Raw genomic sequence first — 25,014 nt, 5'->3', positions numbered from 1 at the left:
GATTGCCAGGTATCTCCCTTCCCCACATTTTCAGCACGGGACAAGGTAAGACCTTGGAGCACAGCACATGCTCGAGCTTTCTCAGCACGAGCCAACAGTTCCGAATCAGCTATCAGGTTCTTTGATGGTGAAGTTTCCTTCAATAAAAGTCTCTTGCCTTCATGACCTTATATTCTCAACAGACAAATATAAAGTTCTGTTTCACGTATTCTTCGGGTGATGGCTTCACCCCTGGGTCCCCCTCTTCCAGGAGCCGACCCCTCACTTATCGTATTTAACCAATCATTTGAACAGTTCCTTGCTCAATGAACTTTGGGTGATAGATTTTCACCTGTGGATCTGCCTCGACCGGGCTCAGACCCACTTGACAAGGGCGACAATTCACTGGTCTTCCACTACCTATTACATTCACAAGTCTTAATGTCTTTTTATACAGTACTTCAGGCATCTTTCCTGATTGTCTGCTTCCCTTTTCCGGATTCACACTCGCCAACTTTTATAACACTCTTCATGCGCTCATTTCATCAGGCAGGATTCATTTCCCTTTGCTTCTCAGTCATCTGTAGGTCAAAGACTTTTGACGGTACAGAGGATTTTACAAGACCCCAATATGACCACTTTTACCTCTTTTTGCCTCTTCCCAATTGATTCTGGTTCTGGTAGTTTCTACTATCGGGTAATCGCCCAGAGTTTCCTGTCTGAGCACCCATGTGGTGCTGGACTTCTCTGTTACTGTTTTTACCCCTTTTTCGTCAATCGTATCTTTAAGCATTTCAAAGTTCAAATTAGCCGTTGGCTACTTGTTATTCAACACAGTTCTGTTTCTTATCGATTATCCCCTCGACTCACCGGCCGTTATGATCCGCTTGCCTATTTTTTATCCTCTGAGTCAAGGTTTGACAGATCCCCGGGGTCTAGCTAGCGAGACATTTTCACAACTCCCTCAACAATCTCTACCACAACACCTTCCGCTTCTCCACCGTTGACTCCATTACAATCATCTGCCTTGGTGGCGCTACCCAGGCCTGTCTGTCCTGTTCCACTAGCTTTTAAGATCACGCCAGAGAGAGCTTGTTAGTCTATGGATTGCCCAAAAGGGTGCCCCTCAACCGGATACCAACTTGGCAGACCCTTAACCTGTCTTTTTCCACAAAGAGGTGGTTTTGGAACAGATCCCATCCAACCCCAAGCTGGGCATGCCTCATAGAGCAACCCCTGCTCACGTGCCTCCTCATCAGGTGTTAGGGAGAATTCTCTTATAAGGCTAATTTCTCAAACCTAGTGAGTCCCCCAGCAGCTTTGCTGGATTGTTGGAGTTTGTTTTTTTCTCCTGCTAAGAGTGAGACTCTTTTACTCCCACTCTTAGACATGATTTGAGGTTTGTCTTTGACTTGTTATGTGTTTATGGGCTATTGGGTTTCTTTTTACTCCATAGGGTATCATCTGTTGTTCTGTATGTGTGGTACACAGCACCCTCAGTGCAGTACCACAGGGGTGTCACAGTGACCCCCAAACATAGACTCCATACCCTGGGACTGATTACTGTCTCCCAGGGCATGTAAAGTCACCGTTGACGTTACTAGTCCAAAATTGTGAACAGAACCAGTACAAACCATCATATTGTGGAAGTACTGGTAGGGGGTAATTCGATTGTCCCTGGGTCTGTTTTCGAGGGGGCACTGTCCCGTCCCCCCTCGTCGAGTTTCTGGCTTGTGGCAGTGGTTACCATGCGAAATATTCCACCAGAATATTCTCTATGGGATTTTCCCATTGATTTTAAACGCACCACTTTTTGGTGCAATGTTAAAGATACTGCCGGTTTATTTATTTAATATTAAATCACTGGTTGGGTCTTTTTGCCAGAACTCAGTTCTAAAACGGTGTTTGTGTCCGACTCTGTGATTCTGAGCAAGGTCGAGCCCTTTGTTCCACTATTTTGGCGGGCTTCTCAACAGAAGCCCTCCAAATGGTGCCACTCTGTCCGGGTTCCACAGGAAGGGTGGAGGGGGGAATTGACACCCCTTAGCAACCCAAGTCGCACTGTACTCTGATTGGCCCAGTGGTGAGCCGCCCGGCTCACCACTTAGCATGTGTGATTGACAGCTAGGCTGATGAATGGGGGTTTTTCTGCATAAAAGCAGGGCCTTTGGGACTGGAACTTCAGAAGTCGCCACGGGACCTAAGAATCGGAAGAGGGAAGAAGCTGAGCTACCTGCAACCGACGACACCACCGGTGAAGCCCTGCTGCGACGAACGCGCCACTTTTCCAACGACAAGAGAAGATCTTCTGCTGGAGAGTCTTCTCCCTTTGAGCTGGTAGGACCAACCAGATCGCCCTTTTTCGCTTCCAAAGACGTCACTTGGTCGAATCGCCCATGCCAAGCACCCCGGCGGCCGGATAGCCAAGCTCACCACTTTTGACCGCAAATAAAAGGACCACACCTTTTAATCAGGAACTCGGCGGCTGGTTTCATCCCTGTGCAGTGCAACGACTACACGTCCCCTCCTCGACGAGATCTTCTCTTCCCCTGGACGGAACCACGAACTTCAACCACTGCCAGGAACAACTGCCCCCGCTGGAGCTTCCTTTCTCTTTAAGGTACTGTGTCCTGCCTGACCTCCCTTTCTACAGATTGCTAAAGGTGACCCTTAAATCCTTGGCTTCTAAACTGGGTTGGCTCCAGGCCTTCTAACTATATCTTTTGAATCACCCCAACCTCTTTTGAACACTCTGCAAAGACTTTCAGTGCACTTTAGACCGTGTGATCCTGGGCACATTTCGCTTTGCTCCATTTAAATTGGGCCTAGCCTATGAACTTTGGCTCTACAGTATAACCTGCCTTTCTCCCCTTGCTCTGAACTCTTAAAAGTGTTGGGAACTGTTTTATTTTATGCTCTGCCCTTTCTCTCCCTTTTTAACCTAAACTTTTGGAGTGCCATCTAGGTTAAGCGCTCACTTCTGTCTTAACAAATAGTTGTGCTTTAACCCTGACTTGTCTGATAGTTATCAAGGGAGGTGTGTATACTTACCTGACTGTGTTTTAACTTACTTTTCATTGAGAGTGCTAGTGTATTGCCTAAAGTATGTTTTAAATAAATAACTATATACTTTTTATACAAAGCTCTGGTCAGTGTTTGTTTGCTCTACTTTGTTTTGGCACTATTGTGTATACTCTGCATACTGCCCTACTCTTCTTGAGAGAAGTCTGACTGCTCAGCCACAGCTACCAGGTCATTCTGGGTGGTGCAGACTGCTACCAATTGGGTTTACTGCTTACTCCTGTAGTCTTAATCTTTTTGCAGTGTTCCCCAAGGGAACTGCACAGGATTCTGCCTAACATCAGGCAATTCCACCACCAGGCTTGGTGCCTCCATCAGCACCTAGAGACGTCTCTTTGGACATCCTAGCTACCCTCAAAGCTCTAGTAACTGAGCTTCACCACAGGTTGCTTGACCCTGCAGTGCTGCAGACACCTCAGCTAAGTATAAGTGGAACTACAGTGATGCAGACGCCACAGCCAGGCATAAGTGGGACAGCTGCTCCCCTTGAGGTTTGAGGGAACATTGCCTGCGGATGTCAGTTCATTTGTCGGATATGGAGTTGGAGAGGGATGCTCCCATTGACCAGACCTCCATCCACACCACAGACACAGGAACAGATGAATTTGACGATGACATCTTGTCAAACGCCAAACTAGACGGGCCTTCTAGGGTCTCTCTGACAGATGAAATTGGCTCTTCTCACACCTTGATTTCTAGGGCGACAAAAATGTTCTGCTTGACCCCTGAGAAGCAGAAGAAGGATAATTTACTCTATCAAAGCGAGAACAACGATATGGGAAGGAGGACTGTTAACATTGACCAACCCCTCGTCTACGCATCCCCAAAAAGGAGAGTTTTGACAAGAAGTATAGAGTCCCAGGCACAGCACCCACATGCTTACGGACACAGCCCACTCCAGACTCAGTGGTGTCAGCAGCGGCCACAAACGCTCTGCCAACCCTTCATCTTCCTGCTCACTCTCCACCTGCCAAGGAAGGAAAGTGCCTGGATGCCTTTGGGAAAAGGATCAGCACGTCAGCCACCACTACCATAAAGGCGGCTAATGCCATTACTGTCCTGCACAGATACGACTGGGAGCACATTTTCTAGATGTGTCCCTTCCTAGAATTTCTCTTGGACGATAAGAAACAGGAGGCGTTCTCCCTCCTTGAAGGGGAAGCAGCGTCGGACCACGCAATATCTGTCTCGGTGTACATAACCGACACCAGTTTTAGACAACTAGCTAATGGCACTGTGTTTCGTAGACAAGGCGGCTCAAGGCAACCAATTTCCTGCCAGATGTCCAGGCAAAGGTTTTCAACATGCCATTCAACGGCATTGATCATTTTGTTAGGGTGGTCAACAAACATTACAGACCATCAAGACCGACATGGATATGGCCGCTCCCATGGCACTTTACAGCAAAGGCACCAGGGAAGTTTTGCTTTTCAAGAACTACACGAGGCTGCCGGCCTTCCTATCAGTCGCCTTCCTACAAGATCCAATCGTACTCTACATCAAGTAAGTCCCAATCTTACAGGCAAACCAATGCTGACTCAGCTCTTCACAAGCCAGGAGCCAATCGGCTAAGCAGCCCTGACCAATCCTGGGCAAGACCCTCCCACTTTCACACCCCTGTGCGAAGACTGACGTATTTCGTCCAGGAGTGAATGGACATCACCACGGACAAATGGGTGCTATTCCTCATCCAGCAGGGTCACACGCTGGATTTCACCAGACGACCACCGACCATGCTTCCGGTGCAGAAGGCAGAGAAACACAATCCTCTGTTTCAAAAGGTGGTCCAGTCTAATGTCAAAGGGGGCCATAGAGGGTGTGCCAGCTACTTTACACGGAGACAGTGGGCCTCATTACAACTCTGGCGGTAGCCGTGCTGGTAAAACAGTCAGGCTGCAGCCGGAGTTGTCATTTTTTCCAGCGCCTGCCTTCACTGAATAACCAGGGCATTACAGGCGCCAGAAAATGTTACTCCCCATTCCCATTTGAGTCACATAGGACTCAATGGAAATGGGGAGGACGGAAGCACCGGCACTGTGTGGCACAGTGCCAGTGTTTCCGTCAAGGAAGCACTGGCATCGTTACCAGACCGCCAGGTGTGACCTGGCGGGCGGCACGGCAGCCGCCCACAGAACTCGGAGTGTGCCGGTCCGGTAACAACAGTGCCAGTACACTTACAGGCACCATCGTTACCAGACCGGCACACTCGTGATGAGGCCCAGTCCCTACTCCAGGTACTTCCTGGTAAGAAAGAGGTCAGGGGGTGGGAAGCCCATCTTGGGCCTCTGAGTACTAAACACATTTTTAAAGGCCCAGACCTTCATGGTGGAGATTTCCTAGCATCCCTAGACTTAGAGAATGCCTATTTTCACATCCCCATTCACCAGAAACACCTCTGAAACCTGTGCTTTCTAGTGGCAGCCTGCCGTTGAGAGTTCAAAGCTCTGCCCTACAGGCTGCAGTCAGCACCACAAGTTTTTACCAAGTGTCCAGCCCAGTTGTGACACATCTGCCCTGCTCTGGCTTACATATCCTACCCGTACCTAGACTACTGGCTAGTGAGGGCACCATCATTCACCAAGGCAGCGCACCACACCACACAGATCATTCAGTGCTTGCAATCGATAAAATATACAAAATCTTGTCGGATCCCATCTCAACAAACTGTTTACTTAGGAACCTGCCTCGACGCACACACTCTCTTGCACAGCGACCCCACTGGAATAGAGGGATCAAGCCTGCGTCACCAAAGTGCAGTGGCTTTACACAATACCTACCGTCTGTCCACAGCCTGTCCACAGCTACATGTCCCTGCTGGGCTTGATATCCTCTTGCACCCCCCTGCTATGACACTGCAGGCTCCGCATGCGACCCCTGCAGGAGTTCCTAGATGCACGTTGGAAGCAGGTTTCAGGCTCTTGGGAAGACAATTTCGATCTAATGCAGCAGTTCAGAATGCCACTACACTGGTGATCAGTTTGAGCTCACCAAGTCACTGTCATAACGGATGATTCCCTAGACGGCTGGGGTGCTCGCTCTGGGGACCTGCACGCCCAAGTTCTTTGGACAGAATAAGAAAAAGCTCTACATATTAACCTTATGAAGCTACACGCTGTGTTTTGGGAACTCAGGTCATTCCTCCCACGGGTCAGCGGGCGACTGGTCCAAAATTTACAGACGCAGCCTCCACAATGTTTCATGTGCTCACTCAGGGAGGCACCAGGTCCCATTGCTGTCGATGGAAGCACAGACACTGTAGCACTGAGGCACCACATGTTCCTCATTCCCTTTCACCTTCCAGGTGTTCAGAACACAATGGCCGATTGCCTCAGCAGGGAACTCTGCTCGTATCACAAGTGGGAGTGCCAGGAATTTCAGCTCCACCAGATCTCTTGTCATCTTCTCCACCAGATCTTTCGTCATCTGGGAACACCAGATAACGAACTCTTTGCCACATATGAAAACAGGAGGTGCATATACTTTGCCAGCAGGCTCCCACATCTGCAGAGCTTAGGAGATGCTTTCACATTGCCCTGGGAGGGGACGTTCCTATACGCCTCCCCCCACCCAATACCATTGGCGGCGCAAGTACCAGTGCCTTCAGACGACATCAGTGCAGACTGATCTCACTGACCTCTGCCTGGCCGAGACAATTTTGGTACACCGACCTGCTTGCACTCTCCTCCGCTGTCCAGATGAGCCTTCCTTCTTGGCATGACCTGCTTTCCAGGAGCAAGGGTGCAGTCCTCCATCACAATCTTTCAACCTGTCGGCCTGGCTCCTTCGTTCCTAGAGTTCAGCTCAATCCCACTGCCTCAAGACTACAGAAACATTGTGACGCGAGACAGCGCCCCTTCTACGCTGGCTTGCCACAAGAGTAAATGAAAAGCAGATTATTATTTGGTGTGCAGCACAGACCTTTGCCTCTTTCGCCATTCAGTCAAAGGATATTCTGCCATACCTGTTATCCCTGGCACAGGCAGGTTTCGTGCTTTCCTCCATCAAGGTGCATATAGCAGCCATATCCTGTGACAACTGCTCTACGTCTATGCCTTCTCTGTGGTCTAATAGATTAGTCATGGAATTCCTTAAGGGCCTTTTTGTTCTTTTTCACCTACCAGGCGGCCAGCGCCGGCCTGGGAATTCAATGTGGTCCTGTTCAGACTCCTGAGGCCCCTGTTTGAACCTTTGCACAAGACTTCACTCACAAATCTCTCTTGGAAGGCTGCCTTTCTAGTTGCCATGACATCAGCGTGAAGGGTAGGCAAGAGCCAAGCTTTGTCCTGCAAGGTACCCTACCTGTATTTCCTTGAGTCCAGGGTGATTCTAAGCACCAACCTGTCCTTTGTGCCCAAGGTTCCTTCAGCATTCCACCTCAATGAATCAGTGGTGTTGCCTGTTTTCTTCGGCAATGTGTTCTATCCGGCCGAATGCTTCTTGCATTCCTTGGTGCTCTGAAGTAGTACACCACTTGCATGAAGGTCATACGAAAGACCTTTCAACTCTTTGTGACATCTGGCCTCTCTGGTACTGGTAAAGCTCTCTTTCAATTGCCAGGTGCATTTCATCCTGCATTTCTTTCTGCCACCAACAAGCAGGTAGAGACTCCCTGGCAGACCCCAAGCTCATTCCGCCAGAGCAGTAGCCGCCACTACGGCTTTCCTCTCTGGGCTTCCCCTGCTAGACATCTGCAGGGCAGCAACCTGGAGGTCAGTGGACCTGTTTAATCAATTTTACTTCGACAGGGATTCTGTGGCAGAGTCCAGAGATAGCCAGGCGGTTCTACGTAAACGGTTTGTGTAAGGTCAGTGTCTCTTGTGGTAAGTGGCGTTACAAGGAGCTTGCCTCTGCCATTTGCAGTTATTAGTATTACTTTGTAATCTTCTCACAGCATATGAATCTATGAAAGATCCAATGCTGGAGAAGGAATAAATTACTTGCGTGTAACTCCTCTTCTTCAGCATTGGTATCTTTTATAGATTCACATGCGACCCTCCCACCTACCTCTCTGGCTCTTCTTGGCTCATACCATCACTTTACATGCACTATTTCAAAATCTGAAGAGCCCTTGCTGTCGACCTTGGGCAGTAGGATCCAAAACGACTGTGCTAGAGCACTAAAGTGACTGACGTTTTTCAGTTTAAATATAAACTGCTCTATGTTACTGAGGATTCCCAGCCTGACAATGGGAAATATTCACAGCATGCGATTCTATGAAAGATTCAAATGCTGGAGAACAGGAGTTACAGGTAATTGACTTATTCCTTCACAGTATTCTCTAAGGACATGGTCCTTTGAGTATGACCCACATTCCTTCCTAAGGTGGTCGATGGTTTTTACTGTAGTCAGAAAATTCTTCTACCAGTGTTTTACCCTTCTCCTCTCCCAACAAAGAAGAGGATCGGTTACATAGATTAGAGCCGAAAAGTGCACTACGCGTTTACATCTCTAGAACAATCCATTTCACAATGGAGGACTAGCTTTTCATAGGCTTTGGTGCACCTAGATTAAAGCTGTGACAAAACAGACGTTTTCGAGATAGTCTTTTGTTTGCTTCTCCATTTCATGGAAGGGAATACTCAAGGATTTTAGAGAACTCAACCAGAGGGATGGCTGCGATTTCGGCCCTCCAGTTCTTAGGTTGGATGTCTGCCAGGCGCAACATGGTCATGGTTACATACCTACAGAAGACACTTATGAGTAGATGCTCTGTCAGGTCAGGGCACCTGATTTAGTAGGGCTGTCTTACAAAATATCTTAATTTGACCGTATACTATAATTTTGCTCTTCCCTCCTCCTGCATAAACATACTGCTACCGCAGACTAAGTAAGATCAGGAACTTGTGTTAGGTCACAATCCATTAGAAGAACAAATTACGTACCTGCCACAGTGTTCTTTCTGATGGCTATTCCTCCATTCTGGCTCTCTGTTGGAGAGATCACTGTCAAATTACCATGCTGATTAATTCCCCAATGCGGCTGAGCAATGCAAAAAAATGATAGAAACTGAGGGAATAGGGCAGAACTGTATATACCAATGTGTGTATATATACTCTCTGCCTCCCACCACCCCCACCCCCGAATGGTATACCACGCCGCTCTACCCCTCCTCGGAAAACCTTCAAAGGTGGTGACCTCTTGCATCTTGCTACGCGTAATGCTCGTTCTGCCATCAAACGCTCTACCGACATCTGCCTCCTCCTTGAAGACTTGACCTCCATATCCTCGCTCTTATCGAGACATGGTTCAATAGCAGCTCAGTCACTTTTGACTCCCTTCTCCCTGAAGATCCTCTCCAAGCCTCGCGCTGAGCGTGCTGGTGGTGGGGTTGCTCTGATCTTCCCTGAGTGGGTCTCTCCTTCACTCACACCCACCCAGACTTACTCTTCCTTTGAGAGCCTGGTTTGCAAGCTGGTCATCTCCCCCACCTCCTCTCTGACCATTGCCACTATCTACAGGCTACCTGGCTCTAACCCTGTTCCTATCTGAATGGGCTGATTTCTCCTCCTCTCTCCTCACCACCACCTCTAAACTTCTCCTGGGTGACTTCAACATCCATTTTGACTCCACAGTCACGGCATCCACTCTCTTCCGTGACCGCTGCACCTCCCTCTCCATTCTCCCTTCTGGTCCTACCCACTTGGCTGGACACACTCTTGATGCCTTCCTCCATACTGATCTTTCACTCCCTCCACATACCCCCCACGCCCCTTGATCGCCCATTCTCCTGGTCAGACCATTCTCTCCTGTCCTCTCACCTGGGTCCTCTCGGCCCTCTGACCGCACGCACCCTCCTCCCCCAGCCCTGCCAACCTCGTTCACAAACATCCGTCCGATGAAACGAGTGTCAGCTGCTGCCTTTGTATCTACCTTCACCCCCCTCTACAAACTCTACCTCTGACTCTGCCCTCAGCAAACTCAATCTTGCCATCACTAATACCCTTTACATTATTGCCCCAGTCATGAGGATCCGCCTGAAGCATTCCTCCAAGTGTAACACCTGGAACGACTGCGAACTTGCAGGCCTGAAATGCAAATGCAGAGCTGCAGAACGAAGTGGCAGACCTCGGGCTCACCCTCCGGAAAACTGTCCTGTCGCCTGCTTCAAAGGCAAAACGACTCTTCATTCGCTCCACGAAAAGGGCCCACATCCAGGCTCGCTCTGGTGCATCCAACAACACGGCTGAACTATTTAAAATCTGCAAGGAACTAGCCAGTTTCCTCCTCAACTCTTCCCTGCCAGGCCCTCTGCAACGCACTGTCCACACACTTCACTGCAAAACCTCAGAACATCCCAAGCACCCTTGCGTCCTTCTTCCCCTCCCCTTCCCCAGCCCCCCCTGCCTCCTATGGCCTCTCATCACCCCTCTGCCTTTCTCTCCTCACCCCTCTGCCTTTCTCTCCTCCTTCTCTCCTATCACAGCTGATGAGGTCACCATAGTTATCCGCTCCATGAAAGTCTCCTCCAAACAGGTCTCCCCTGTTCCTCCAGTGCCATTAAAGACAGTTCAATGTAATAATGCCCCCTCAAAAATATCGCCATGCAAATAAATCGCCGAAAAATTGCTGTTTTTTGTGGGGACATTATTACATGGAACATGCAGGGGAACCTCCCGCTGCCCCTGTCCATATATATATATATATATATATATAGTCACCTATATAATGTCGCCACTACATTTTCCCAGCGACATTATATAGGGCGACCATATATATAGGGATATTATTACCTGATACCTAAAAGACAATATTGGTTCTCTTACCCCTTTGCTTGCTGATTTCTGCTACCATTCTTTTGGCTACTGGATCTTTCCTATCCTCCCTAAGCACTCCCTTGTACGCCCCTCCTGAAAAAACCTTCTGCAGACCCATCTTGTCCAGGCAGATACTGCCCCATATCGATCACCCCCTTCCTACGGAAACTCTTGGAGAAGCTGGTCTTCCCCCAACTGACCCAGCACACTGAACTTGTTGGTTGCCTACATGACCATCAATCTGCATTCCGAGAATCCAGAGGCACAGAAACTGCTCTTCTGAACATGAGTGAGGAACTGCTCACATCTCTTGACTCCAACTCGCCAGCTGTTCTCATTCTACTTGATCTCTCATCTGCATTTGATACGGTCAACCACTCCATCCTCATAAAACGGCTCCACGATATGCTAGGTATCTTTGAGCAGGCACTGGACTGGCTGACCTCCTTCCTCAATAACTGTCCCTCCCAGATCATTCGGGGCTCTTTCTCCTCCCCCACCTCTATCTCCACCTGTGGCGTCCCTCGGGGCTCCAACCTTTCTCCCTGGCTCTTTAACACCCATCTTGCTCCGCTTGCACACCTCATTTCCACCTTCTTACCCAACTTCCAGTGTTATGCAAATGAGACACAACTCTTCTTCAAACTTCCCTCTGATCCTCTCCTTGCTTCCTCCATCATTCCTGACTGCCTATCTGCCTTCCAGTCCTGGTGTACTTCCAATGATCTCTGCCTCAACGCCAGTAAGACTGCAATCCTTCCTATAGGGACTCCTGCTCCCTCTTTCTTCCCCTCACTCTGGCCTTCTTCCATACCCCCCCTTTACCTTCATCTGAAGCCAGAAACCTGGGAGTCATCTTCGACTCCTCTCTTTCCCTCCTTACCTCACATTCAGCACCTTGCCCAGAAGACCCACTTTCAACTACACCTCCTTAAAGGAATTGTTCCTTTCCTTACTTCCCCCAGAAGCTCAATGTCTCTAGAGCTCTGGTTTTCTCTAGGCTAGACTACTGCAATAGCCTTTTCCTTAATCTACCTTCTTCTTCTCTACGACCCCTCCAGCTAATCCAAAATAGGGTTGCAAGACTTATCCTTGGCCTCAAGCCCAGGGACTGCATCTCTCCAGCCCTAGAATTTCTCCACTGGCTCCCGGTTGCTGCAAAGATCAAATTCAAATCCATAAGACTGTTTGGGGCTGGGGACCACACTATTTACAACTGGCTCTCACTAAATACTCTCCCTCCAGATCTTTACGTTCCTCTGGCACCAACTCTGTGTGTCAAGCGCTTCGCTAAATAGCAAACTGGTGGCCGATCCCTCTCCTCAGCAGGCTCCCTCCTATGGAAAAGCCTCTCCCTTCCTCTTTGTCTTGAGGCAGATCTCCTCAAATTCCGGAAGCTCCTCAAGACATTCCTTTTCACCTCCTTCTTTCTCTTCTAAACCCCACAGTTGCTGAGATTGATGACCAGGGCCCTTTTATGTCCTCTTGGGTCCTGGCCTCCCACACCCAATAGCCTTCAGCCTCCACCCGCTCCCAGCACTTGGCTTGGCACCCACTGGCCTATGCCACCATAGGCCTGCACTTATTTATTGGCAGCTGACCACTCTCACCAAGCCACTTAACAGCTGCTTACTCCCTAGCACTTCCTTCTCTGGTACCCCTAGCGCTTGCCCCTACTTCCTCATCCCTTCTCTTTCTCTGCACTTGCACGTTCTTAATTCTCACAAGGCCTAGTAGGTCCCCCTCAATCGTTCTTAGTTATATTGCTTTCTTTCCCATGTTTCCTCCCTGTGTGTGCTTTGAAACACAATCTACTTGATGTATAAGCGCCTTACAAATGCAAAATAAATAAATAAAAATGCCAACAGCCTCAAATGTCCAGCCTCAAGGAATGAGCAGGTGGAGGGATCTGGACACCAATATCGCACGGAGCCCCCTGATGACAAAAAGCAGGACGAATATATCCAAGTTGAGGAGTCTGTGGCAGGAACATCTATCAGAAGAACGTTTCCAGGGATTCAGCGTGCAGTCTCCACTGTGAATCCCTTGAAATGTTTCAATTTATTTTAATGTGCCCATCAATGAAAATGGGTTAAATGTATGCATGCTGGCTGTTTTTAGTATTTTTTGCCATTGTGACCTTACTTCACATCTTTCATCAGATTGACAGTGTCATGATTTTCAAATGCATGTTCATAACATTGGGCTGGTTGTGCCTTTGTACGCTTGGTGCCAAAATATAAGGGGGTTAATCTTGTAAAAATAAAATGGTGGCAGGTTTCAAATAGTTACTTTGTGTTCTTCAGTATTGAGTCTTCTGTAAATGTGTGCATTGTTCAGACCTTTCTGTGAAACTATCCTCACTGACAAGCATTAAGATTGTCTAAGTCTATGAACCTGTTTAGGACACAACGCTGGAGAACCATTCGTTACAGGTAAGTAGCTTGTTTTTTAAATGTAAATAATAGATTGCATTTCTGCAAACAGGCCTTTTAAAATTATGTTTACACAGTTTGATATATCTTTTTAAAAGTCTTGATTGAGATCAGTCTTTGTATGCAGAGTGCAACATTCTAGCATTTTAGTTTTAAAAGTACAACTTGATAGCATATTTAGGCACACATTTTATTCTTGCTTGCACTACGAATTCAGTCTTGTCAATGTGCATTTTTATAACATGGTCACTGTTGCATCGTTGCCACAGAATAAATGTATTTTCAATTAAGATGACAGCATGAAATTTAAAACGCTATGCTGAATTCATTACCTGTGACTACTGTACTGTAAATGGATGTTATATTCCTCCAGCATTGGATCTTTCATGGATTCACATGCTTAGAATATTCCCCGTCGACAGACTGGGAACCCTCGGTACACTTATAAAGCCGTTTCCCATAGGAAAATGTTCAACACTTTTGTGTCCTATCTACGTCATTTTGGGCCCGCGCACGCATGCCCCACTAGGACGTAGTGGTATAAATGCCCCGCCCCTGCAGCTCCCGTCAGATTTCAACTGTCTCCAAAGTAGTGGGAGCACCTCGTGTAGTCTACTATTTAGTCTAGGTTGTGCTGTTGGAGTTTCTCCTGATGTCAGGAAAAGCGCTGTTCCGCCCGTGCGCTACGTGCGGGTTGAAGAAGGTGTACGAGGGGGACGGACATATGGATTGCATATATTGTCTACACCCTCATCATTCGGCGGACAAGTGCGACATATGTAAGGGCTTCTCCCAGAAGACTCTTAAAGTTCGAAGTCGAAGACTTGTGGCATGGTTAAACGATGGAGCGGGGGCATACCCACCTTCGGAGGTTGGCTCCACGCGGAGCGTGGCCTTGGTGTCAAAATCTTCAGGGGCCCCGCGACGCTAGACATCGTCGGAACCCCCGGTGAAGAAATTACGACCGGCGGAGAAGGAATCATCAAGAAGCCATTCTAAGGACTCTTCGTCGAAGAAAGCCTTGTCATCCTCATCTTCAGCGAAGAAAGACAGAAAAGAAAAATCTAAATCCTCCTCGGGCGATCATCATAGGTTGACCTCGAGTCGAGATGCAGAGAAGCGGAGGTCGAGTTCGGAAAAGGCGGGAACGCTTCAAGGACCGGCACAACCGCCATCGTCGACGGCAGGGCAGTCATCGACCACGTCTCTGCTGCTGGCACAGTTGGCCTCAACCGTTCTTGGACCGCAGGCAATAACGACGACGACGAGTCCGGCTATTGCTTCGTCGATGGAGATTCCACAAGAGGTTTGGCGACCAGAGGTTTACGACCCAGTTTTGCCAGAGACACTATTACAACAAGAGGCCTTGTCGGTGTCCTCGGGAGATGAGGATGTGAGAATAGCTGGCCCTGCAGACCTCGGGTTACGAGGGATCACCAGGCCTCTCTCTCTGGGAGCATTCCGGGGTCTACCCCTCTGCTCAATCCGCAGTCACTCTTGTCGCTGGAGGTCTTATCCACGTTGCAAACATTGCTGAAGACACTGGACGACAGACTACCTCAAGCAACTCTGGCTAGGTCGACCATCGACGACCCGGGCCCGTCTCGTCGGCCACCTCAATCAACCCCCACGGCATTGCCAGCGGTTACAGACCTCTCGGCTCCACGCCGCGAGGAAGGAGAGCCGAAAGGATTCAGACTCGGACAGTAGAGCCTTATCGGAGGTCTCGCTCTCCCCCTCCAGGGATCCAACCTGGGAGTCCAAAGCAGAATTAGAAGCCCCGAGAAGCCCGGCTCAGCCATTTCCCCCGGACGATATTGGGTCATTTCACACCATGATGGCCAAGGCTTGTACAGAATTCGGCCTGGCCCAGGAAGAGGAGAAAAAGGACTGTTTTCTTTTCGACCACATGGGAAAGAGGAGAAGGTCGGTGTTTTCAGTACCCATCCTGGATCATGTGTGGCAAGAGGGGCTGCAGACCACGTGCCACCCTTTCTCGGAACCAGCGATAAAAGGTCGGCTAGAGATAAAATGTAAGGCTCCAGAGTCTACCCCCAAGTGTCTCTCCTCCCAAGAGGGCGAGAAAGGTGAGGGCCCAGCACAAGTGCACGACTCCCCCGGAAAGTGATGCCAGACGACAGGATGCTTTCGGCAAAAAAGTGCTGTCGGTACGTGCTACCACAGTGAAAGCGGCCAATTCCCTGGCTATAGTAGCCAGATACGACGTCCCTTCAGAGGAGCATCGGGAAATTCCATATTCTCTGCATCGAGAGACAGATCCTTCAGTAGGCCAGCATACCCCTCCCAGGGATACAGACGGGCTTCTCAAGCGGCAAAACGACGCCGGGACTACCAGGCCCCCAAGAAGAGAACAGGTTACTCGTCGTCGACGAGGGATAAGTAGACCAAGGACCAGCAATGACGGGCATTGGAACGTTCTGGGAGGCAGGGTATCGTGCTACATCAACGAATGGGAGCAGATATCAATGGGTGTTGGACACTGTAAAATACGGACATTCCCTGCAATTCAAAAGCAACCCTCCGCACATTGCACCGGCGTTTGTAGCTCAACCCCATCTGAGCGTGTTGCAGCAGGAAGTAGCACTTATACTACAAAAAGGTGCTATAGAATTGGTTCCGTCGTCACAGAGGGGTCAAGGGGTTTATTTCCCGATACTTTGTGGTGAAAAAAACCAAACGGAAAGTGGCGTCACAGGTTGGTGAAACACTTCATGAGGGGTTTGTTCCAGACGTTCCCTCCGGTTAAACGCTTGCTACCAATGTGGAGCCTGAATATGGTGCGAGCAGGGTTAATGAAACCACCCTTTGAACCAATGGCTACGTCGTCGATGAAGTTCTTGTCATGGAAAGTGGCCTTTCTAATAGCTATAACATCAGCTAGGCGAATCTCAGAGTTGCAAGCGTAGGTCATAGACCCGCCGTACGTAAGGTTTTTTAATGACAAAGTGGTTCTGTCAACGAATCCTCGTTTCATTCCAAAAGTTCCTACGGCTTATCATAAGCACTCATCCATTGTCCTGCCCACCTTTTTCGCGACTCCCTCATCTGCAGCGGAAAAAGTCCTACATACCTTGGACGTCAAGAGAGCTCTAAAATGTTACCTTCATCGGACACAGCAATTTAACTTAGATCTATGCAACAACTTTTTGTTGCATATGGTCCTTCGGCAAAAGGAAAAGCAATTTCAAAGCAGGGACTGGCCCGATGGGTCTCGTCGACAATTGCCTTCTGTCATTCAAAAGCGGGAAAGCCGCTTCAAGGGCGTCCGAGGGCTCATTCCACAAGGGCAACTTAGTCGTTGACGGCGTTGTGGGCAGGAATCCCGCTGACAGACATTTGCCAGGCATCGGCATGGTCAGTGTCTCACACATTTACCCGCCACTACTGCCTCGAATGGCAGCATGCGGACGAAATACAAATGGGAAGAGCATTCACACCTCTTCTTTTTCAGGATCACTGCTGTGCATTCTATTCTAAGCATGTGAATCCATGAAAGATCCAATGCTGGAGAAGGGAATAGTTTCTTACCTGTAACTCCATTTCTCCAGCATTGGTATCTTTCATGGATTCACATGCGCCCGCCGGCCTCCCCGGAATGCAATCGTCTTGTATATCTAAGTTTCACCCCATTCTGCTTTGGAGGGATCGAAATCTGAAGGGAGCCGCGGGGGGCGGGGTATTTATACTGCTACATCCTAGTGGGGCATGCGTGTGCGGGCCCAAAACGACGTAGATAGGACACAAAAGTGTCGAACGTTTTCCTATGGGAAACGGCTTTATAAGTGTACCGAGGGTTCCCAGTCTGTCGACGGGGAATATTCTATGCATGTGAATCCATGAAAGATACCAATGCTGGCGAAATGGAGTTACAGGTAAGAAACTATTCCCTTCTCTGCTCTTCATTTGTCCTTATTTCATCATATGTTTTGTATCTCACTGTGAGACAATTAGAAATATGAAACACTAGATGGATCTTTTCTTAATTCTCCAGCATGGGGTCTGACATGGATTCACATGCTCATGATTATTCCCTGTTAGGCCGGGAATCCTCTGTAAAAGAAAAAAACATTTTCACTTTCACTTTCACTTACAAACTGTATTTCTCCTCTAAACCAATCACTGAGCTCTGGGTCATACTGCCCCCAGCCAATGACTGCCCTCTCCCTAAACCCTTCCTCTGGCACCATCTTCAGATTTTTACCACACGTTCAAGTGTTGGGAGTCCTCGTATTTTGCTCCGTGAGCTATTCTACGTTTTCATGCTTTTTTGATAAAAAAGTTCTATTTTTATCTAATAGAGCCTGTGTGCTCTTTCGTTCCTTAAGCCAACAAACGGGGGTCCGTTTGTCGGTGAATTTCAATGCCCCTCAAGGGCAAGAATCATCTAAGTTTTTCATTGAAGATTCCAAAAGGCCATCGGGCCTACTCTGCACTCCGGACCATGTCGTAAGAGAAGAGAGAGGGGAGTTAACTTTTCAACCTCTGCTCCAGCTGCGGACTGCAGAATGTGTTTGTAGAGGACAAACACCTCCAGTGCCTCTGTCTCCATCCGGATCACAGGGAAGTATATTGTAAAATATGCCTCAGGTTCTCCAAGCGAACCATGAAGGATCGTCACAGTAGGCAGGCGACTTAGCTCGGCGCCAAGGGGTATGCCTCACTCAGGACCGACCGGTCCAAGGAGCGGGCTTCTAAGTCCTTTGAGGGCACCCCATCCATTGGGGCCCAAGACAAGGCCAAGCACTGCAGGTCTGTTTCTGCCAGGGTCACCGTGCAAGCGGGTCCCGCGACAGGCAGGGCACGCTCATATTCGCCATCAGCCTCCATCTTCAGCCATCGCTCCAGCTCCTCCTTGAAGAAGAAATCGGCTAACCCAGCGATGCTGTTGGAAAAGCCAGAGAAAACGAAGATGAAGGCGCAGGAAAAGTCGACCGACCTGCCCCAGAAGGCCCAGAAAGTCCAGGTGAAGTCGTCGACGACGATCGAGTTGGTGGCGGCTGCCCTCTCGAAGGCCAAGGGTGCGGACCCAGTCAAGGTATTGCTGACAATGCCCAGAGTGTCCCAACCCCCTCAGGCGGGAGGCCTCGACCAAGCCGGTGGAGAGGACACCGGAGAAGAGTATGCCACCCCTAAGCCTGAACCCGACAACCTCAGGATGCAAAAAAGTGGCGGGTGCTTCACTCCAGGGCACAGATATTTCTTCCTCGGACGAGGAGGACCAAGTCTCTGTACACACGGTCCAGGAGGTCGTGGGGGGTGTTAACGATGGAGTAGTCCTACCAGCCGACCCTTGGAAGGGATGTATCGCTGGACATTCTTTCGACCCTAAGCATCCTGGTGTCAGAGATTCAAGTTCCTCTCATGGGAAAACGGCTTTCTTCGTGGCCATCACATCTGCCAGGAAGGTGGCTGAGATCCAGACCCTATCCTGCAAACAACCTCATCTGACTTTTCACGACACGAGAGTGGTGCTGCGGACGCACCCCTCTTGCGTGCCGAAGGTTCTGTCGGAATCCCACCTCAACGAGCCTTTGGTGTTGCTTGCGTTCTTTCCGAAACCTTTGTCGCCATCTGAAAGGACTTTGCACTTGCTGGATGTGGCTCGTGCTCTGAAGTTCTATGTGGCACAGTTTCCGTAAAACATCTCAACTATTCGTGAACTTTGGTCCTGTGAAACAGGGGAAGGCCCTGTCCGAGGCTTCCATCCCCAGGTGGCTCTCCGGTTGTATCACACACTGTCACCGGTTGGCAAACCGACTGCTGCCTGGCGGTCTGAGAGCCCATTCCACTAGAGCGATCGATGCGACAACGGCGTTCCTGTCTGGTGTGCCCCTGCTGGACATCTGCAGGGCTGATACTTGGAGTTCCATGCACACCTTCACAAGGTTCTACTGCATCGACAGGGATTTTAGAGAGGAATCAGGGTCGGCCAAGCAGTGCTATGCAACCTATTCGCATGAAGGGGAGCCTGTTCCGGAGGTAAGAGTAATTGCTTCTGTTGAGCCTTGCCAGCTCCCGTGGTTGTTTAATGATGTACTGCTATGTATCCTTTATTCATGAGCATGTGAATCCATGCCAGACCCCATGCTGGAGAAGGAACAAGTTATTTACCTGTAACTATTGTTCTCCAGCATGGGTCTGGCATGGATTCACCTGCGAACCCTCCCAGCGTCCCCTCTGCGACTCTTCTTGGTCATACTGCCACTTTACGTGTTTACCAAATCTGAAGATGGCTGCCAGAGGAGGGGCTTAGGGAGAGGACTGTCATTGGCTGGGCGGAGTATGGCCCAGAGCTCAGTGATTGGTTTAGAGGAGGAATACAGTTTGTAAGTGAAAGTGAAACTGTTTTTCCTTTTACCGAGGATTCCTGGCCTGACAACAGAGAATATTCATGAGCATGTTAATCCATGCCAGACCCATGCAGGTAAGTTACTTGTTCCATCCCATTAAAACCATAATATCGTTCAATCTTTTCTGCTCTTAGGTATTGATGTCAAGAAAGGCAGAGGGCGATATCTGGACACTTGCATGGTAACATTTGCTCCACGCTACCTCTTGGATAACAAGTCTTCACACAAGCTTGCCTTCGCCCAAAGAGAGTTTGCAAGAGGACAGGTAAAATAATAAAGATTCCATGCAGAGTATTTGAATTAACTTTACATGTGGTTGCTGTGCCCGTTCATTCAGTGTCTTTTGCAAACTGTGCCAGTTAAGAATTCTGAAACAGTAGTGTGTTCTGTTAATTTAATCCAGAGGTCTGAAAATGCTGGTTCTCCAGATACTTTGGACTACAACTCCTCTCAGCCTAAAACAACAATGTCAATAGTGAAGGATCCTGGGAGTCGAGGTCCACAAAATCTGGAATGCTGCAGTTTGCAAACCCCTGATTTAATCTATTTTTTTAATTGAGTTATTTTCTGCTTTAAACTTTCACTTGGTTGAGTTGTCAGTGCAATAGTACCTTCTTACAAAGGTTTACTGTTTTATTTTTATTTAAACAGATTTTAATCTAATTCTTTGGGCACGTAATGCGATACATTTCCAATTGAAGCACACCATTCCAAACGGAATGACAAATTAACTCCTATTTTCTAGGGTTCTATATCTCCTCTTTTCTGTCTATCTGTTGATGATTGATGGTACTATGGTTAGTCTCCAGGATGAAAGACTGAAACAAGACATAAATGTTACTTTGCAATTTCATCTTTCAACCTAGTTTTCAATATAAAAATGACACACAAACTGCTACTTGCAGTAGTAATCCTATTCATCTCCCTCACACATTATTTAATTCTGCCGCCTCCTGGATCCACTGCAGGTATTGAAATAGGACAATGGCTTCTATCCCAGAACACTTTTCTCCCTGTCCATGAGTATAAACACTTCAGGGCCACTTGTCTCAGACCCTGTAAACGGCTCAGTTTGCCCCTACCTATGCCCATTTCAAAAGTGTACAACCCATTGATTCTTTTTTTAAATGTTGTTCCCTTTTTTCTTTTCCCCTTTTTCCCTTGTCATGTCTCCTATTTCCTTCTTTATCTGTTTCCCCGATACCCTCAATTCTCCTGTCCTCTGAGTTCTGTTTTACACCACCCCCCCTTGTCTTCTTTCTCCGACCTGTTTCCACCCCTTTTCATTTTTTATTACTTTTTTCTTTCCCCGTCCTGCTGTTTACCCATCTCCCCCATATCCTAGCCTTCCTTCTCCCGTGTCTCTCTTGTCGATTCGCCCCATCATTTTCCCCCTCTTACAGAGTCTCACTTTATATTTTCTCATAATACTCAGATCTCCATTAGGCAAAGGGGTTTCGTTTTAGAAATATTCTTGATTCAGATACCTTCAAAAGCCATTGCTTTCTACCCTTTAATCGGACAGTTGCAAGATCCTTCTTTCGAAGTCTTTGTTTAACAGATCGTTCTCTGTAATTAGTTAACCTGTGTATGTCATCTTCTGTGATCAGTCTTCTTTGACCAGTCTAAATCTATCCCGTGTTAATCAAAGGTGAGGGGAAATGGACATTCCCATTTGTATTTGATGTATTTCTCTCTAAGCCACTGGCTAAGTTCTTTACACATTTTGTGTCTCTCAAACGTATAGGCCAACAGGTATTGGAGAATTCTGATTCTCGATCTGTTTACCTATTCTGCTCTGGGCAAAATATTTGTCTTTTTTTGCAAAAAATTATGTAAACAGGCCACCACCGCCCTCAGGGATCCTTTACCTACTTTTCTACACTGTGCACTCTGCTGAGTCTGATTTCTTTACTGTAGAGAAGGAGCTAAGTACCCCCACCTCAAACACTTCGCCCATATTGCCTGTCTGCTGGAAACCGGAATATGACACACGTACAAACCCATTTGAATTACAGATACCAAGGAGAATCCTGGAAGCAAGTTTCCTATTGAGGAAACCATACCTGCATATGAGACAGTATGATGGCTGTCCGAGTGATAGTCCGGAAGAAAACTGGACAATCGAATAAACAAAGAGAAATAATGACATCATACAAATGCAAAGCTGACGTATATAGAGAAGAGATGCAGAGACCAGAGAATGCAGACAATTCTATAAAGCATCAAGAATGTATCGAGATACATGATATCTTGGGATCAAGATGAAGAAACTTGTACTACAGAAATAATGGGGATATCAAGTTATTTCACACGTGTAAATATGCAAAGAAACACAAGCAGATGAAGTATTCTTAAGGCTAGCTTTATAGCTTTATAGTGAATAAAGTGCGGCATGCACCAACATGTGTGTGTGTGTATGGTTATATAAGTCAGTAAAGGATGGATGTTCCCACTATGTACGATAGCAGAGCTGAGCAAAAGAAGGAAGGCTGCTTTTTCATTTTTGTCGCAGTCAGAAAATAAGTGAATTACAGGCGAAACTCAGAAAGGCGAGGTTGTATGAGCCAAGGCCATATCAGACTGGGGTAAGCTGACATTAGATACAAATTGTGTGAAAGAACGAAGCTCCTGTTCAGAAGGCATGGACAAAAACAAGAAGATGTCAGAGGTCTATTAGAAAATAGCATTTTAATACACTGAAAGCTCAATTTCGTGGTCTTTAGTCACGTGGGGAGAAGCTGGATGAGCATGATGGTCACACCTACGCATGAAGGCAGAGTGTGCCTTCACTCCCCTGAATTCTTTAGTAGCAAGGAACATTTCCAAGGACGAGTTCAAAGCTCTAATTGACAGCAGACCACTGAGGTGATGATGGATGGTCATGCTAATTGGTGGGAAGCTATGGTTAAGACTGGCTTATCTGCACCTGCTTGCTCAGCCCACGTGCTGCTAACGTAGGTTGGGAAGGTACTGACCGAGGTTAAAACGTAACCAATGATAGACAACCGCATGATCAAGGGTCCTATAGTTATGTAGCCAATTAGACAACATACATTTAGTGACGTTCACAGCGACACATTTTAGGGAAGGGCTTAATCGCCCCACCTGATGTTAAGAAGCAAATCACTTTATTTCACTGCCTTGAAGAGTATGGATCCTATACCTAGATGATCCAGTTAGACCCTTTCACATTTACCCGTGGGTTTTGGAAGTTTTGCCACGTAGGATGACGTTAGTAATACTTGGGTTAACGTCACCTATGACGTTTTTCTGCTATAATAAAATGCTTTTTTTCAGGATGCATTGAGATTGTGACGAGATGTCTGCTGCTGTCCGTTGTACTCCCTGTTTTAGATAATTGATATTAAAACAGTTATCCTTTTGCCAACTACCTGAGTTGTTTAGTTTATTGATGCGTGAATAATTTCTGCATCCCCATCCATTTGAAGGGTATTGCTATCTCATCTTAAAGGGCTGTTAGAACCAGTTCAATAACGCCTTTCTCTAGAAAGAGATTGTTGACAATTTCTTGGATTGCGTTTTCACATCTTTACCCATCTCGTTTTTTTCCTCTAGTATTCCAAAGAAGCACAGGTTATTGAAGTTTTCCTGATTTTCAATATCATCAATTTTCAGCAGTGTCCTTCATCTTGGCATTGCAGCAGACATCTATCTGTGCCTCAAAGACATCAACTGACGTTTGGTTTGATTCCAGACCCTGAATTCGATCCTCAATAGCATTCATTCTTTTTTTAGTTGTTCCAATCTAAGACCCATATCTGCCCTTATGCCCAGGACTTTTTCGAGGAGTAACTGTATGCCTCGTTTGATGGCTGTTATGTCATCATTAGATCATCCTAGGTTTGGTTGGTCCATCACCATTTTTGAGGGTCATCAAGATGAGGCGGAAAGGGGTATTCACCCCTGGAATGTGGCTTTTTTGCAATGGGTTATTTTTCAACACTGGCCCTTATTCTCAGGAATAACTCCACTCCTTACCTTCACTCTCCTTATTGCAATATATTTATTGTGTTGGATTTATTTCATATTCAAACATCCAACAGGTGAGTTAATTACAATGTTTTCACTGGTACTTTTTATCCCTCTTAATATCTCTTTTTTTCATTTTCTTTCCTCTCCAGCCCCTCTTCTCTCCCCTCCTCTTTCCAGTTTCTTACTTTTTCTCTCCATTTCTCTTTTTCTTTTCTTATCCTTATTATTTCTCCTGTGCCCCCTGCTTTGGATTTTTTCCCAGTGGGTCCTCTCTTTGGACCCACGGTGGCAGTCCTGTGGGTACACCTACTAGCTGTCCCTCCCCAGCATCTCTGCGGTTTCTCGGATGCTCGTGTACTGGGTTGGAGACTGGTGTATTTCACACTTTTTTCGAATGCAACTTTGCAGATTTATTTTTTTGGCAGATTTGTTTCCCCCCACTTAATTTTACCTCAAAACTTCAGATGGTTAGTATGGGTATGGAATATAAAGGGCAGTGCAAAGCAGGAGAGCTTGGCTCCCCCCTCGCCCCTTTTGAGATAAGAAAAGTGGTAAAATGGTGGAAATAAAATTCGGTTAAGTTGCATTTGTCAAAAATAAATCTTGAAAAACTCATAGATCCACAGAGCAGGGAGAGGGAGGCTCAGGAGCAGACCTTTTACCTGCATCTGTGATTGGGAGGTCCAGTCTCTCAAGAGCCCACCTCGGCTCACAAATGCGTGCTCCGGCTTGGCTGCCACTGAGTCCCCCGGTGTGGCATCTTGTTCTCCTCTCCTCAACTCTTATCTCATGCCAGCCTCTCTCTGTGAATGGTGGGTGGCAGAGGGGATAGTACACAGAGCACCCCCTCCACGTCATTCTTCCAATCCTCGTACCATCGACAAACCGCCATCTTCAAACAGATTCAATTCACCCAACCTTCTCCTTGGCTGTTCGCTTTGTCAATAGGGTACTGCTGTTCTCTTTACCACCACACGGCTGTCAGGGAGGCCCACCATCTTCCTGTTTTTTCCTCCTTTATGAGGAGTCACCAATGGGGTCCTGGAGAGGTGTGGAAGTGCACCTAGATCCCCCTTGTTGCTTCCTGATTCGAGGGGCCTTGGAGGTTGGGAATTGGTTCTGTCTACACAGCTCTAGAGCTCTTCTACAGAGTTGCCATCTTCTCAGTGTCGCCTAGTGCCCCCCCCCCAACTTTTTATTATTTACGTAAAGCCCCCTTCTGAATTTAAGAGTTTTGGGAACACATCCTACAATTATGCTGATGACGCCAATCATTAATCTTGACTCTGATTCAAAATATTCAAAGCTCCACCTTCCCTGGCTATCTTCCAGTCATGTATCGCTGGATGCAGGTGAACTTACTGAAGATGAATCTGACCAAGACAGTTATCTTAGTCA

The 25,014-nt window shown here is 47.6% G+C and overlaps 1 protein-coding gene across 1 annotated transcript in view; it reads left to right on the top strand.

Moving 5' to 3' along the window:
* VPS13D (vacuolar protein sorting 13 homolog D) overlaps positions 1–25,014 on the top strand; it is a 3,263,180-nt gene that overhangs the window by 2,557,472 nt on the left and 680,694 nt on the right. The window contains exon 51 of the mRNA XM_069610908.1: positions 19,755–19,885. Coding sequence (XP_069467009.1) covers positions 19,755–19,885 — 131 coding nt within the window. The remainder of the gene's footprint in view (positions 1–19,754; positions 19,886–25,014) is intronic.

The sequence above is a fragment of the Ambystoma mexicanum genome, chromosome 8, assembly GCF_040938575.1.
Source record: "Ambystoma mexicanum isolate Mex_15411 chromosome 8, UKY_AmexF1_1, whole genome shotgun sequence".
Taxonomy (NCBI): Eukaryota; Metazoa; Chordata; class Amphibia; order Caudata; family Ambystomatidae; genus Ambystoma; species Ambystoma mexicanum.
This window is presented reverse-complemented; position numbering and strand designations above follow the sequence as displayed.